We start from the raw sequence: 17,381 nt of genomic DNA on the forward strand, positions 1-17,381 counted from the left end.
GTGACACATCTATGTTGAAACTCAATTTTTTATTGTTCAATTAGTAGAATGTTAACGTCGTGATTTCACTGGAAGTAATAATAAAATTTCTTATAATCCCTGAGGATATCTCTAAATGCAAGTTCAAGAATTCTCTGAAACTTGCTTGCCCACAATGGTCCGTATCTGTGAAATCAAGCTCTTTATTTTACGAAGTATTCTTTTCGCTTTGCTGCTTTGTTATCTTTGATCACAGTTATGAAAGAGTCGGTTAATTTAAGGTAGTTTCTGTTACATACACAATAACGTTTATTACAGTGTTCGATTGATCAAACGAAGTGAGTTCATCCGACATACAACCAAGGCCGCTAGATTTTAAGTTAGTCAGATTTTTGTGCCTTTTAACTTTTATTTTATTCCACCTCCATTTTTTTAATTCAAAAGATAATTAATGTGATAATATAAAGGAGGCCAGCTTTTAATTCAGTGTAACAAAACATTAAATACTTCCGCAAGTCAGTTATCATAACACGGTCGGCACTTAATTAGGTTCTCAGAGAAACGCTCGCAAACATAGCTGTTACGGTAGATTGACGCATTTTACGTTTAATTACAAGAGGACACATTGCACTTATGACGATTACATAGTGTTGATTAAAATTTCCAGGTCCCATCTACCGTTTTCAATGATAAAACGAGCATTACATCAGAGTTTCCGTTACCAATTTTGATTGCGATTTTCTTCAAGTTCAACAAATAGGGATACATTTTGGGGGTATTTTCGGGTTTAAAAAATGGGATCCATGCCTGACACTGTGTTATAAGCGGGTTGGCGAGTTATCAGGGCACGAGTTATCGAGGGAGTGGTGTATTGTGTGTTATGCAAGCACCAGCAACTGATTGGCAAATAAAGGATTCCCAATTTTGTTGAACTAAAGGTACCTAAATAGGCAACCTCATGTACTGTACATGTGGCAACTATTTTCCCCTTGTTGTATATCCAACCTTATTCCCTTATTGTCAACTCATAAAGCATTTAACATTGTTTTCTAGAAAACATGTATTCTGAATTCGTTTTTTTGATGACACATTTTCTGCATGGCATGTATTTTCATTCCTTCTTTTAATTTAACCATGGTAATTAACATTGGTATATATGATATAATAAAGCCAGGTGTTTACTCGTGTAAGTTTCTTTCGTGGGAATAGTGCTATAGCATAAGGAGTTGCAGCATTCGTAGTGATCACTCTTGGGATTGAAATTAATTGTGGAAGATTTTATTGTTGTGGTTTATCATTTTGTTCTGGTTTATTTTTTCTTTTTTGTATTATTGTAGAGGTAAAAAAAACCCGTTAATATATGTGAATAATATTTAAACTTAACATTCTATTTAGTAAAGAAGCGAATTCTTTCTAGTAAAGTAATTGTTTTTGTCACAACAATAATTCACAGGTGATAAAACAGACAATGTAGGACTTTTCTTGTTTAAAAGAAATGAAAATCAAAGATATAATGTAATAATTGGGAGTTCTCTGCAAAAATCAGAAGATTTGAAATCAGGAAGTAGGCGTGGAAGGACCCCAAAAATCTTGATGTTTTTTTATTCCTCTCCCAGCATTAAAGTTGACAGGTATCTTGAAAAAGTGTACAAACAGAAAATTAAATAAAAAACATAAAAGATAAGTATACATGTAAGTTTTTAAAATATAAGTTTGCCAAAATAAATGCATTTAGAACTTACCTCATGCATCTTGAGATGTCTCGGAGTTGTGGGTCAGCTTATACGTGGGTCTTGCACTTTTTAGTGTTTATACCTGTTCATTTTGGGGGTCAGCTTATACGCAAATGGACTTATACACAATTATATATGGTATATAAGAATTTTGTTAGATGAAGATTGTGTAAAAACAACTATTATCATATAGGAAAGAAACGGTCTTTATTTGGTTTATTGTGATGTTAACTTTTCAGCCATCTAGTCTAATGTTTATAACCTATTTTCTTCCCATGTCTGCAAGCAAACCTCAGAGTTTGATGCAATGTAATGCATGATTCTGCATAATTTTGTCCTCTTTTTGTGGCATAGTGCCTTTGAACATTTAATTTTGACCTCAAATCAGTAGGTCTTTTCCTTGCTCATCCACTAAGTTGGATCAATGTATTGGACTCGCACTTCACATATTGTGCAGAAAGCAAAATTCCTATCAAATTGATCCATAATCTTGACCTTTGAACTTTCAACCCCAAAATCAATAGGCTTCTTTCTTACTTCAGGTGCAATCAGTTGACAAGATTTGGTTTTTGTAAATTTACCAAGAACTCAGGCTATTGTATAGAAGCCGTAGTTTGTATTTCTTTGCTTATTTGACTGAAGGGAATGTGACCTTTGACCTTTATAACCCAAAGCTTAATCAGATTTTTTTATTCCCACGTGGGGGACCTGAGTGGCTGAGTGGTCTAAAGCGATCACCATTATGGATCTCACCTCTTTCTGTTTGGGTTCAAATGTCAGGCTCGGCCAGTGTGTGTATGTGAGAAAGCTTCTTGTGGGTCAGTGGTTCTTTCCGGGATTTTTCCCGGGTTCTTCCTCCATTTATACTGGCTGCCATGTATAGTCTATCTTGTGCTGAAAAATGATGATAAACCCTATAACAACAACAACAACATATTCCCATGTGCAAGCCATCCAACGTTCCATCATTGTATGAGGTCTAAGTTGTGATACAGAAACCATTTTTTTCCTTACCCTAATCACTGTGGCCTTGACCCCTTTTTCCTTTAGACTCAAAATAAATAGGTTTTTTTACTTTCCCCAAGTCTAAACCATCCACAAATTTTGGTGAGGGTACATGGACTAAAACTAAAATTATTGTTTGAAAACCAGTTTTCTTGTGTATGTTCCAGTGATCTCAGCCTTGACCTTTTGACCCCCAAATTAATAGGTTTGTTCTTTATGAGTATGCAAGACATCCATGATGTTTGGTCAGTGTTTATGGTAAAAAATAAAAGTGTTTTGTGGAAATAAAAAAAATTAACTGACAGATGGACAAGTGCAAGGCATATAGCAAGAACAAACCTTCACATAAAGATATATAAAATTATTTATATTTATTGCATCTCTTATTTTGTCGTCAGTCAGTGTGTCTATTATTACCAGATTCCAGATTTTTTTAAAATTTGATAAGACTTGAAAACAAGATTTGAATGACCATCCAACCCATTGGAGTGTCTCATAAATACATATTATTGGGTATGTCATAAACCAGTCCTTTGTACTAATTCATTGCTGCCACCAAATAATGTTATATTCAGTGTTTGGGTTCTGCATAACCATATATTAGTAAGCTATTAGATTGTGTTGAATAAATGCATAGTAATGATTGTGTTTTGTATATTTGATTTAATTATATCTGATTTAATATATATTTATTTCAGTTTAATTGTTTGTCAGTTTTCAATTTTTTTAAATATTTTTCATTACAGGCCATTGTAATGTAAATTTATTCACTGGAGATATTTTTTCCAGAAAATAGTTTGACTGTGACTGTTCGTTTTATAAACACCAGGTGTTGATCTGTATCCTGACCTTGATTGAAAATTAGTAGCAACCATGTAAATAAGTTCTATTTTTATTTTAAAATGATTGGTTGTTGTCGAGGTCATGATGGGACTACATGTTTAAGATGCAAACAATTTTTTTTATTTCTTAGAGTGAAATGATTGGTTTTCGTCAGGGCCACACTGGGTGTATGTGATCTTAACAAGTACTTAATTCTTTCGAGGTTCTGGAAAATGATCACATGACCCCCTTTTTGGGGGGGAATATGATATAACCGTTTTTTTTTTTGAGAGAGATATTTTCAGTTGCAGCTAGGCTTTTTCTTTGAACTGGAAGTTGTATGTTCTGCTGTTTGGAGGTATTTCAAATGACTTGGATTGGAGTTATTTCATATTACTTGGATTCAAAAGGATTAATTTTTTTTCATGGAAAATATGCATTCTCATGTGAAATTGTTGAACAAGGACAGTTTTTAAAAAAATTTATTCAGATTTCCAAAACCAGAGTGATAACTCTTGTTTCTACAAGGAACTGTAGACTTCAACACTACATATTACAGCATACATCATCGTCTTCCATCTTGGATTCTTCGTCGGGATTCAAACTTGAAAGAAAGCAGTAGAACATTTTGTTATTAGGAATTTTATTTGTGAATTATTCTTGGATTATTTTTGGATTTGATTCTTAAAACCATAAGTTCATATTTTTTTCATTTTTACCGAATTTTCCAGGGAAATAAATTATTGTACTTTTTTAAAGTTTTTTGTTTTTGCTCTTTCTTGTGTTACTGTTTATTCTAGCCTAAACACATAAGAATTGAAATTTGTCTTATTACATTCATCATGCTCAAATTGCAGTTTTTTATTCTAACAATACTTTCAGTGTTTGGTCTTTCGGTACTGATGTAGATTTTTGCAACATTTATTCTGCTTAATGCATTGAACTCCCTCATTATAATGTCATCCATGAGAGCATTAGAGAATACACTATAGTGAGACTGTCTTACCATGAACTACATGATACACTACTCACTATAATGCCATATGAGAACCACATTTAGTACATGATATTACTCCCTCACTATAATGCCACCACTGAGTCATATTGGATACCACATTATAGTGAGGCTGTCTGATATTGAATTACATGATTCACTACTCACTATAATGCCACCTATGAGAGCCATATAGGATACTACATTTATAGTAAGACTGCCTTATCATGAAGTACATGACATATGACTCTCTCACTGTAATGCCTCCAATGAGAGTCATATTGGATACAACATTATAGTGAGGCTGTCTGATATTGCACTACATGATTCATTACACCCTCAGACTGCTGTGGTGGCCTAAGCGGTTAGAGTATCTGCCTTAGGTGCAGAAGGTTGCAGGTTCAAAACCTGGCTGAGTCATACCAAAGATTTATAAAAATGGTACTAACAGCTGCCTTGCTAGGTGCTCAGAATTAAGAAGTTAGTGTTAGGACTGGTTGTCCTGGTATCAGGATAATGTGACTGGGTGGGACATGATTCTACATGTCCTCGGCATGATGTCCTAGTGCTAGACATCACTATAAACTGCCAAATTGCAGACATCATAGTAATATGACTGAAATTTTTTAAAATTTAAATCACACACACACATTACTCCTGCATTATGATACCACTTATAAGAGCCATATTGGATGGGAAATTAAACTCAAGGAATGAGACTGATGGTCTGCAATCTGTGAAGTGTTTTCTTTACTCTGAAAGATGTCACATGTGTCAGTCTATGTGCTGATGATATAAGTACCATATTTTCAGACCTGATCTTCGAATGCCAAATTAATTTGCCAAAATATTTTTTTATTATGTCTTTGTAAATTTTGGATATCATGATATATTTGGAGATTATTATAGTTCTTCAGTAACAAACTATTACTTTTTTTGGAAAGTAGGGAATTGACTGGCCTATTATCAGAAATAGCCATAATAAGTTTAATGTGTGATTCAGATTGTTGAAAATTGGGAGAACCGTGTTGCATTGTTGAAAATTGGGAGAACCGTGTTGCATTGTTGAAAATTGGGAGAACGGTGTTGCATTATTGAAAATTGGGAGAACAGTGTTGCATTGTTGAAAATTGGGAGAACCACATTGCACTTTTCACTATTGCTGACACCAATAAAACAAAAAATATTTGTTCAGAACTAAATTACTTGTAGATAATGAAAAGATAAATCATGGAAGCATTAGAAGAATATGTCACACCTTATTCAAAGTAAAAAAACATTTAAGTAAAAAGTCTTCTTCTGAGACATTTTGTTTTACAGTTCTATTGTGGCTACTACTAAAACCTACATCTGGTCAAGTACAGGTCACATATAGAGAGATTAGTTTCATTGGACAGGTCACATATAGAGGGATTAGTTTCATTGGACAGGTCACATATATAGGGATTAGTTTCATTGGACAGGTCACTTATAGAGGGATTAGTTGTACTAGACAGGTCATGTATAGAGGGATTAGTTTCATTGGACAGGTCACATATATAGGGAGCAGTTACATTGTACAGGTCACCTATATAGGGACTAGTTTCCTTGGACAGGTCATGTACACCAGGAATAGTTGCAATGGATAGTTGATGTATACAGGGATTAGTTTCATTGAACAGGTGATGTATTTAGAGATTAGTTTCATTGGACAGGCTGTGTCTATAGGGATTAGTTTCATTGGATAGGTGATGTATGTAGGGATTAGTTTCATTGGACAGGTTGTGTAAATAGGGATTAGTTTCATTGGACAGGTAATGTATTTAGGGAGTAGTTTAATTGGACAGGTTGTGTATATAGGGAGTAGTTTCATTGGACAGGTGATGTATTGAGGGAGTAGTTTCATTGGATACTAAAAATTGTTTCTTGTACTTGAAGCTGATATTGAATAAATAACCTAGCACAAAAGAGATTACTATTTCATGTGTTTATTATCTTCTTATGAATTATTGTATATTGGAATGTAATTTAATTTGCTATTAGGCCAGTAATAGTTTCAGAATGATAACCACACATACTGGTTCTGTTATATTGTAATATTTAGGACTGACCTACTCTTCCACATGTGACTGAATTACTTCACTGCTTTAACTCTATGGGAAATTACAGTCTATATATATCCTGCAATATCTGTATCTCTCTAGTTTTTATGTAATGACAGTAAACAGTCTGAGTAATATTTATGCACATTTTCATGGGCAGTAGATGATAGTAACAAGATTGCAACATGGATTATTTTACTGTTCCAGTGGCCAAGTGGTTAGAGTGCCCGCCTTAGATGCAGGAGGTCGCATGGTCAAACCCTGACTGCGTCATATCAAAGACTTATAAAAATGTACTAACAGCTGCTTTGCTAGGCACTCAGCATTAAGAGCTTAGTGTTAGGACTTGTTGGCCTAGTGTCTGGATAATGTGACAGCATGTGACATCATGCTATATGTCTTCAGCATGATGCCCCAGTACTAGACATTGCTATAAACTGCCATGCTGCAGACATCGTAGTGATCTGACTGAAAATATGTTAAAGCTACGTTAAAATTTTTTAAAAACACACAAGAAGCCTCATGGATTATTTTGTTTCACCTGTGAGGTTGTGTCTTTCAGTATGCATTTTCTTTTATACTCAAACAAAATAGCAAAACTATGGTTTTCATTCATTAGTGTACATGTATAGTGTAACTACAAAGCTGTGCAATTTGAATGGTAGCGTAATATTGTGTGTGTGGATTTGAAAATGCTTGGGCTTGGATTTTTTGTTTGTTTGTATATGTTTTTGGTCAGGAAAAGTAACCAGTTTTTTTATGGCTATCCAACAACATGCAGAAATGATATTATTGCTTATTATTTTTTTCAGGTCACAGAAGAGGTTCACAATTCTCTGAAAGATTTGTATGAATTTCAGTGCAGAGGCAAAGTAAATGTTAAAGGGAAGGGAGAAATGATTACCCATTTCTTACTGGGCAAAAGGTCAAATCACCCCATCAACAACATTGTTATGCCTGATAGTTCAGTGTCACAGTCACCATCCCATGATGCCTTTGGCTCTCCAAATCAGTCAGGATCCAATATGCACCGACAAGTGAGTACGACCAATAGTCGAGACAATATTCGACAAGATTCCTTAAAGACCTCGCAAGTTCAGTCTCCATTCTTGTCACCCACCGACCTTCCACAGTCAGTAGAAAAGACGTTGAGTATGCCCACTCCTCCTGGGAGCTTGAATAGAAAAAGACAGAATGTTCAGGACAGTCCAAGAGAGTCAAGAAATCCCTTAAGAAAATGTTTATCCAGTCAGGCACCTCCATCAGAAGAAGTGACCTATGTTAGGGTGGACTCGCCTGAATTACCAGCTGTGCATTTTAGGAATACAAAAATGCAAGGTGCCAGTGGAAGGGCAGAAGACATTTTGAATGGAGTTGTGCAAAATTCCCTCTTTGACTGTCTAAAAGTTGGAATACCTGATGTAAATCTGGAGGAAAATTCTCATCATGAAAAGAAAACAATGAATAAGAACATTCTTGAGTCACCACATAGTTCCTACAGTTCCTTTAAAGGAGCCAAAACCACAAGTCATGCCAAAGCTAAAGAGTCATTAAATCGTGTTGTATCATCCCCACCTGACTGTCAGCCATTCCACCCTCCACCACCAATTACTGCTCCACCTCCATTGCCCAAGAAGCAAAAAAGGGACTCTACACATTTGCTAAACTATCGACCTGATCTTCCACCACGTCAGGTGGCTGTTCCCACAGTTCCTTTGATAAGACCCACACCATTAGTGTTAGCTGGAGTCTCACAACCCTTGCAACAGGCTATCAAGCCAGCACCTTGCCAGTTCCCACAGAGGGCCCACATGTCAGGGCCTGACACTTACCGATATCCATCAGTGCCAACTGTGCCTCCCAGTGGTACCTTTATAACCAGTGAGCTTACCAATCTTGATGAAATTCCATTGCAGGAACAGGCAAAGATGACGAACATGTTGAAGGAGCTTGGACAAGTGGTAGACCCAGCAAAACCAAACAGACCTTTTCTTCGATCGACGTCTTCTGCAAAATCCAAAGCAAGGGCACCATACCCAGGGCCACCTGAAGAGATTTCAGAAGATAAATTTGTAAGAGCTACATATCGTGAACCAATTGCAGGTCCTACTGCCTCTCCAGATCCTAGTCCAGTACCTGCCACAAGCAAAAGGTCAACACCAACTCAACGAAATACACCTCCCCAAAGATCCACACCAACTCAGACAAGCTTTCCTGAAATGGATGAACCCATGAACTTGTTAAATATTGATCAGCCCTCCCTGATACGACTTCCACCTAAACCTATACCTGGTGATACTCGACGAATCTCAAATGGCTCACATGCCAGCAGCAGCAGTTCTCAATCTACACTTACTCCAACATCAGCACTGCCGCTGTTTGCAAGTATAGATGGCAAGTCAATGTTTCTTCTGCCACCCTCCTCTCTTCCTGAACATGAGGATCCACCTGACCTTAACAGGAATCTAAAAAGATCCCCATCTGATGGAAGTCGTGAACAAATGCAAACCAAAAAGTCACCAAATGTCAAACGAAGCAATTCGAGTCCAAAACTGAGGCCAAGTGCCTTCCCTGTACCATTTAACACACGCAACCAGATGAAAGTTTTGCCACCGCCTTTATCTGATGAAGATAGAGAATCAACATGTTCAAAACCACAGAGTGACAATTCATCAGTTGTTATGTTGCAACCAATTGAACTCAAGCTTGCACGGCCAGCATATGTGCGCCATATTTCAACTCCTGAAGATGGTCATCATCCTAGATCCTTTATGGCTAATACAGATTTTATGCTTCCTCGCATGGACAAACATATATCTCGATCTAGTGATACTCTGAACTCGTCCCTAGGCCCTCCAACTCCAAAATTCCCCTTGACAAATGCAGCCTCATCTTCCCTGACTCAGCTTCTAATGGAACTTGCCAATGATTGTCCTGCTATGGACATAGATTTAAACCTTCTAAGTGAGACAGGGAACATGGACAGTGACAAACATGATGATGTTTGTTTAAATGGCTGGATGCAGGATAACAATTTAAGCAACAAAAGCTCCAGCAAAGGTCCGTCTCATGTTTCAGATGTAACGCAAAATACAACACCTCCACATATTCCAAAGAATCAGAATCCAAAGGGAAAGATCAGAGAAACTGTTGTTGGACATAAAGGTCAAATTAATCCCTATCAAGTTAAAAGGAGACAGAATGTTACGATGCCTCCACGGCATTGTAGAAGCTTGGATTATATTCCTAGTGACAGAGAGGATTACGCATCGTCAAATGCGTCTTCAGCTTATGGAAGTCCAAAATCTAAAAGAGGTGCCGCTTCGAATGCTGTGCATGAGTATATGCTGCCATTTTTCTCGCAACGCATTGCACTTGGGATTGAAAGTTTCAGCATGTCCTCCATTGCATCAAGTAGTGAAATGTCTAAAAGTGATCCCGCACTAAATATCGACTCAGGATCCACAGCATACGAATCTGAATATGATAACTATCGACCTGGGATGATGAGTGATGAGGACTTCTTCGTACCAGAACCCGTGAGTGATATGGACATAGATATATTTGATGATGTGAATGTTGATAACGTGACGGTCAGTGATAACTATAGTCTGGACATGCCACTGCAGTTGCCAGTCTTTTCTCAAAAGAAGATTACAGATGTTTGAAAATTGATCTCTGTATTCATTACCTTTGTATTTACTGTAGTGATCAGAAGACTTGTAATTAGAAACTATCATCCACATGTGTTCATATTATGAGATTAATTTATCTATTTATCCCTTGACCAGGAGATTCAGTGACATGGAAAATTTAGTAAGGACAACTTTAATTTATGATGCCAGAACTACCTGTATCCCAATGCAAAGAGAATAAAGTTAAGGTTTGGTTTTCTGGACACATACCTGAGCATAAAAACTGAGTGTCTGTTCAGAAATATGCGACTTTGTTATTCTATTCTGGAAAAATTGTCTTTGTTTAAATCACCAGGAAATTGTATGTTTTGTGCATTAATAGATGATGAGACACAAAACTAATCTTCCCACCTAGATATGTGTAGTAGTGACCCTTATATATATATCGGGGCGCAGTTCACATATAAACATTGTTTTTGGTGGAAATCTTGTTGTTTATCCATTTCATACAAAAATTTCATGATTAATTTGTTCCTCAAACATTTTTTTTCAAACTGTAAATGTCATCTATGATGAAGATTGGCAGACAAAATTGGATGCCTTGACTCAACACTGTTAAATTAATTTGTTTGCCATTAGAATGTTATTTTAGTCCATGAAATTTTTTTTTGCACCAATTTGCTACAAAGCAAATGTTGATAATATGGGTATAAGAGAGAGAGAGAGAGTGTGTGTGTGTGTGTATGTGTATGTGTTTGAATTTCAGAATATTTATAAACTGGATAACTCATACAATTGTTTTTATTTCAGATTTTCTTAAAGAGAATGGATATTTAGCATCATCTGGTTAATGAAAATTCTTTACAGTTCAATGAGAGAAGCTCAGTTGATCCCTCCACCAGCTTCCCCACCCCCACCCCCTTTTTAGTAAAAATAGTACACTTTTTAATGCAAAAAGTAGATGGAACTTAGCTGTCTAGCCATATTAATATAAGTGAGATCATTTGCAACTGTTGATTGATCTGTGGTAATGAGTTATAGGTTACTTGATCAAATAATACATTTAATTGACATTGGTAGTTAGTTCACGAGGTTAGCCAGTAATTTTGATCCAGATAAGGGTAAAGCTTTTCGACGGCAGCAAATCTCAAGAGTGAACCCGAATGAAATCTGCTTTGTTTTACAGTTGACTGTCGGCCATTTAAAAAGGTGGTTGGCAAAGGGGTGAAAAATCTGCATCAATAATATAATGATGGAAGCTCACATACTTACGTGGACAGAAGAGAAGGCTTTCTATCGGAGATGAATGTTATAAGCATTTTAGTCTGTGTAGAACAAGGAAAGAAAATACCTAGCGATCTTCATTATTTCTGCTTGTTTGCTTTTATTTAACAAAAGTATGTAGACTGTAATACAGACTGGTATTCAGAAGCAGACTGACACCAGATGGCGTTTTAAGGACTAGCCAGTTTGAAAAAGATTTTACGCGTCACTGTGACGTTTTTTATTTATTTTAAAAATATATTTTTATTGAGGTTTTTATATATATATAACTTAAATATGACGGGCCATCATTCGTCGTTGCTGCTGATTTCAAACATGCTGAGCGTTAACGTCAGGTAACGTTTTCTCTAGGATGTGCTATTGCACGACCCCCCCCCCCCGCACCTTGCAGCGAATTCAACATTCCCTCCCCCTTGAAACTGAGCGAAGTGGGTTTTTTATATTTAAGAAAGCTACTTTTCTTGTAGTTCATTCGTATTTTCTCTTTATTGAACAAGACAAGTCATCTGTCATTTTTATGCTAATTTAAAACATATAGAGCACTACCGTCACGCAGTATTCTCTCCAGCACGCGCTACTGAAGCAATCGCCCCCTAATTTATAGAATCGACTCCCCTTAGGTGAGCAAGCGCTGGACAGTAGTAGGGTCAAATTTGCCGTGAGCATAACGAAGTCTGTAACAGTCATTAATATTGACAATTCAACCCCTTTGTGTAAGCCCTTCATTTTTTTTCTTCTCATTTCTAATGCATACGACGTATTGCCATTGACATTTCAAATGCATACAACGTAGTGCCATTGGCATTTCTAATGCATACAACGTAGTGCCATTGGCATTTCTAATGCATATAGATACTGTCTGATGCATACGGCATACTCTCTAATGCATACGACGTATTGCCATTGACATTTTAATGCATACAACGTAGTGCCATTGGCATTTCTAATGCATATAGATAATGTCTCGTGCATACGGCATACTCTCTAATGCATACGACTTAGTGAATTGGCATTTCTAATGCATACGACGTATTGCCATGGTCTTTCTAATGTATACGACTTAGGACCATTGGCATTTGTAATGCATACAGTGTAGTACCATTGGCATTTCTAATGCATACGACGTAGTGCCATTGGCATAATACCTAATCGGTGCTGCTGTGCCGATAAAGAAGATAAACAACTTGATTACCGTCTTTAATGAGTAAAATTTGTCACTCACGTTTGTTGAAATGTGCAACTTTGCATCTATTCACAGATTAAGCTGCTACAACCACCACCTTCAGAACTGAAAATACCCCATTACAAAATTGCCAGAACTTTCTGAAAAATCCTGGAGAAATTTCATCTCGGTTCCCAACTTTTCTTGTGCATGCTTAATCATTACAACTAGGTATACTCTATTTCATGTACTCGTTGAAAATATAGACTTGCTGAAGCATATTTTGTTTCCATTCGGATTTCTGCCAGTCACTTGACAACAAGTTTCAACCAGTTATGCCCCATTAGTATACTACTGGCATATTAAAGTTAAAATACAATATCAAATGATTTGCTGGCAGATTTTATTTAATATAAGACAAGTAAACGTATGGCATTTTTTATGTACTTTGATAACACAGTCACATTGTGTGGAAATTATTATACCTTTAATAACCAAAGATGATAACCCGTCTAGACTGTTTTTTACATTTTGACGATTTAGATGAATTATCTTTAATTAATCATGCCAAAGATAATAAGATAACAATGGTCAACTCCTTACATATTTGTACATGCCAGCTTTTGCATTAAATACGTAAAATACATGTTATACGATTGATATGCTAAATAAGTTTATCAGGTGTTTTCATATGCAAAATCAAAGTATTAAATGACTTTTTCCATCACAATTTTTGCCATTTTTTAAAACTCCTATTTTAGATTACATCTACCGGCTATACTCTCTTAATAGTGTAGTCCTAATACAAACTGCACAGACCCAGATCTTCCGTCGTATAATACGCTAGCGGATTGTGCTGTTTGCAGCTGGACACAACTTTGCGAGTATACACGGTAGTTGTCCGGGCTCTGCTTAAATGCGAGTACAGACGGTAGCTGTCTGAAGGCCAGATAGCATAGTATATGATTTTGTCCTTCATCCATTTGCTGTGCGTCATATATCTGTCAATATTTTTTATGTTTGTTTCTTGTTTGGCCACTCGTGAGGTTTTATTTCCAAATGGTTTTGATTATATTTGGTATACGATCAAAGCGTTGCGATTGAAAACAATTGACATTTGCTCCTGTAAATCAAATGATCGTGCATTTTATTGTTTCGGCTTGCTACAGGCCAAAACGAATGACCTATCGATTTGACCTTTCAGTGGGCAATGGTCTCTGTTTATAAGAAACTTGCCAACAGCTTCCCTTCCCTCTCCAAATCAGTGAAAGGCGACTAACTGGACCTCTCCCCATTTAGTTTTGACCGCAGTCCAATTTCAAAACAATTGCCTAATAACATCAGTGCTTCGAGTGGTACAAAACCCATAGCAACGGAATGTACGTATTCTACTGTATTTAATGATGCGTGATTTAGGCCACTTGATGATCTGAAAATAGCTGGTGGGTTTTTGTCACGCCTGCCTTGGGGAAGCTTAAAATGGTAAGCACAGACGTCCTTGTGTGCGTATGTCAGTCCGTACATTTGTTTACACCCTACATGTAGAACAGCATCAACACTGAGTCATTTTTTTTTCCTTCTGGTTTTACTTGAATAAATAAATGACGACCATACCAAAATTTGACCTTTTGTTAATTGGAGTTTCTGCATTTCTGCTTGGGAAATGAATCTATCTTGTTAAACGAGACACTTGCCTGAATTCATGAGGTATCATCCATAAGAGGGTCCGGTAAACTGCGTCATTGATCTGTTGCTTACGGATGGCACTTCGATAATCCTTTGTACAAATGAAACTACAAAGACATTTCTCATTATCGTAATGTCCTTAGAAAATCTTTTGCAATCATTTAAACCAAGATTCTGTATTATGCTTAACGTATATCGTTAGAAACAAAATGTATTCTTTTCATCACAATGATGTCTTACGTTATCTCTTCTCATTAGCCAATAAAATTACGTTGCCAGATTTGGAGAAAGCCTCATTCTGGCCTCAACAAGGAACTTTCTTATTTACCATCCCACCTTTTGCGGAGATGTTAGAGATCTGGTTGAAAGAAACTATCGAGCCAGGTGTACACTTTAGGGACATCACTGAGTGAAAAGCAAGTACAACCCCGTATTGGTGGCTATTGTTCATTCTGGACCAGAACAGATTTGTATCAGTCCCTTACAACCAGTATTAATAATCACTGTCACAATCATCCTCACCATCATCAATCTTGTCGTTATTATATGTGGTGGCCAGGCAGACTAAGGCGCTCTCCTTTACGATCTCTCGCATCTCGCCTGTCTGGGCATGGGCTAGAGTCTCAGCACGACCAACGTGGATATGTGATAAAACTCGCCAGTAGCTTCGTGGGTAGGTGGTTGTTTCTCCGCCAGATACGCTGTCTGCCATGTGTAACCTCTATTGTGCTCAAAAATTACATTAAACCCTACAGAAAAATATCAAACCAATAGTTATTTTGATAACATGTATATTGTTGATGAGAAAAATCGTATAATATACACGTAATTATAATTATAATTATTCATCTACTAAGAAAGGTATACATTTTTACGTCTAATAGAAATGTTATCCTCTCGCACATACATACATGCATATATACATGAATACAACTATACATGCAGTGCGTTTAGGCCTAAACGTGATATTCAACTTGTCACATGACTAAATTATTGGGCATGACGGTTAAGCAGGAATAAATAAGAAAGTGTACAAGGCGTTATCTCGCCAGCGAACAATATTGCACGAGTTGTTGAACTGTAGTGCACTCCAGTGTACCTCTGTAAACAAACTGTCGTTTGCTCAGGACTACGAGTTTTACTTGCATGCATGTTACTATTATAAATTGAAGAACCATAGCAAGGCATTTTATTATTACTGTAGATATGCGTTAGAGTGCGGGTGACTTTAAAGGCAAAAAAATCACATTGAATTGCCCAAGTACTTTTTCTCACTGCAAGTCTTGTCACTGAATTTTAAAATAAGTCGTTACAGAGAACCGGCGCATGAAATATGCAAGATTATTATTTACTGTATTACTTGGAAACGCATACATAATAATGTAGGTCATTGGAGATCTGGTTTTACCCAGATTCATCGTCCTTGGCTGAAGTAACTTTTTATTCTACATTTGATAAGTGAATACATAGCTGAACATTCCCCTTTGTTCTTTGAAGTCGATATGGGATTAAATCAGTAGGAGGCCCTGGGGCAATTTCAAAATGTGCACCCAGCCCAGTATATGTTACCATTTCATTGCGTTGCGCCCCCTAACCAGGCCTGGCCAGGGTCCTGGAGCAACTGCTGTATTTGCTCCGCCTTTAATTTTTTAATCCAACCTTGACTTAAGTAGTGTAGTTCAGTTTCCATTTATTAGATACATGTTTCTCCATTTTTGTCCACGTGCTTTACAGTTGTCTTAACAACGAACTGAGATAACCACGCCTATTGGCTAGCATGGTTGATACTGTTATTTCGTGTGGACACTTGACCTATCTGAGTTAGTGTTTTAGAGTATACTTAAATTTTCATCAAAAATCAATAACATCTGAATTTATATGATATATAGTGTCATCGCCTAGGAGACATAAATTGGATCTTCCAGCACGCCCGTGTATAGCACAATGCCTCGGACTTTTATAGCGATAATATTGGCTGCCGGTTCGTAACTATCAGCACATGCTCGGACTGATATGCTCAGTTAATATCAATTCAACATACCTGTTTGCTATTACGATTTCACCGTAATTATTGATGACAACTCAGATTCCGATATTACAGATGGAAATTTAAAAAATACGGATGATTGAAAATATGTTACTACGGGCAGCAGGGAGGTTATTTCAACTTGGGGGGGGTGGGGGGCTTGACGGGCTTGTTAATTTTAGTAAATAGGCTACCTAAATTTTACAGCACATGCCAATTCGGGGGTGGGTGGGGGCGGAATTTTCACACACACACACACCCCCCATGATGTCTCTGAGCCACTGTTGACATTGTTGGTAGAAATGACTAATAGTCATTGAGTCCAAAAGCGATTGTTTACATTGTTGGTGGAAATGACTGTAATAGTCATATTGAGTCCAAAAGCCACTGTTGACATTGTTGGTAGAAATAACTGTAGTAGTCATATTGACTCCAAAAGCCACTGTTGACATTGTTGGTAGAAATGACTGTAATCGTCATATTGACTCCAAGAGCCACTGTTGACATTGTTGGTAGAAATGGCTGTACTAGTCATATTGAGTCCAAAAGCCACTGTTGACATTGCTGCATATCAAACTTCACATGCATGACATGATCTAAGAGTTTTGGATGGTTTTGTTTTGCCATCGATGGACACATTTCTAGGAAAATGGGTTCCACGATGAGTCGACAAATGTTCTAACGGGACTTTCAAGACTTGGTTGATGACGAAAATACACTATATAATAATAACTCACACGTAATCAAATCTGATCATTGGAACTGAGTGTAAATAGCATTTCATCTTATAATGTATTTAAATACCGTCGTTGGAAACGTATAGTCACCGAATGGGTTTCTGGCTGATGAGTGTCGTTGACATTGATGACGTAAGCTAGAACGTGTTTACGTTTTCCAGGAGGAATTCCATTGTTGGCGCAGACCACGGGATTGCAATGGGACGTGTACGTACTGTGTTCCTTAAAGTAATGAAA

General features: G+C 36.9%; 1 protein-coding gene across 1 annotated transcript in view; it reads left to right on the top strand.

Moving 5' to 3' along the window:
- Positions 1–14,610, top strand: part of LOC149776325 (adenylate cyclase type 1-like) — a 285,595-nt gene extending 270,985 nt beyond the window's left edge. Inside the window, exon 22 of the mRNA XM_089942825.1 lies at positions 7,427–14,610. Coding sequence (XP_089798951.1) covers positions 7,427–10,282 — 2,856 coding nt within the window. The 3' untranslated portion in view covers positions 10,283–14,610. The remainder of the gene's footprint in view (positions 1–7,426) is intronic.
- Positions 14,611–17,381: the final 2,771 nt, after the last annotated feature.

Source organism: Sinohyriopsis cumingii, chromosome 18, assembly GCF_028554795.1.
Source record: "Sinohyriopsis cumingii isolate HCF-2022 chromosome 18, ASM2855479v2, whole genome shotgun sequence".
Classification (NCBI taxonomy): Eukaryota; Metazoa; Mollusca; class Bivalvia; order Unionida; family Unionidae; genus Sinohyriopsis; species Sinohyriopsis cumingii.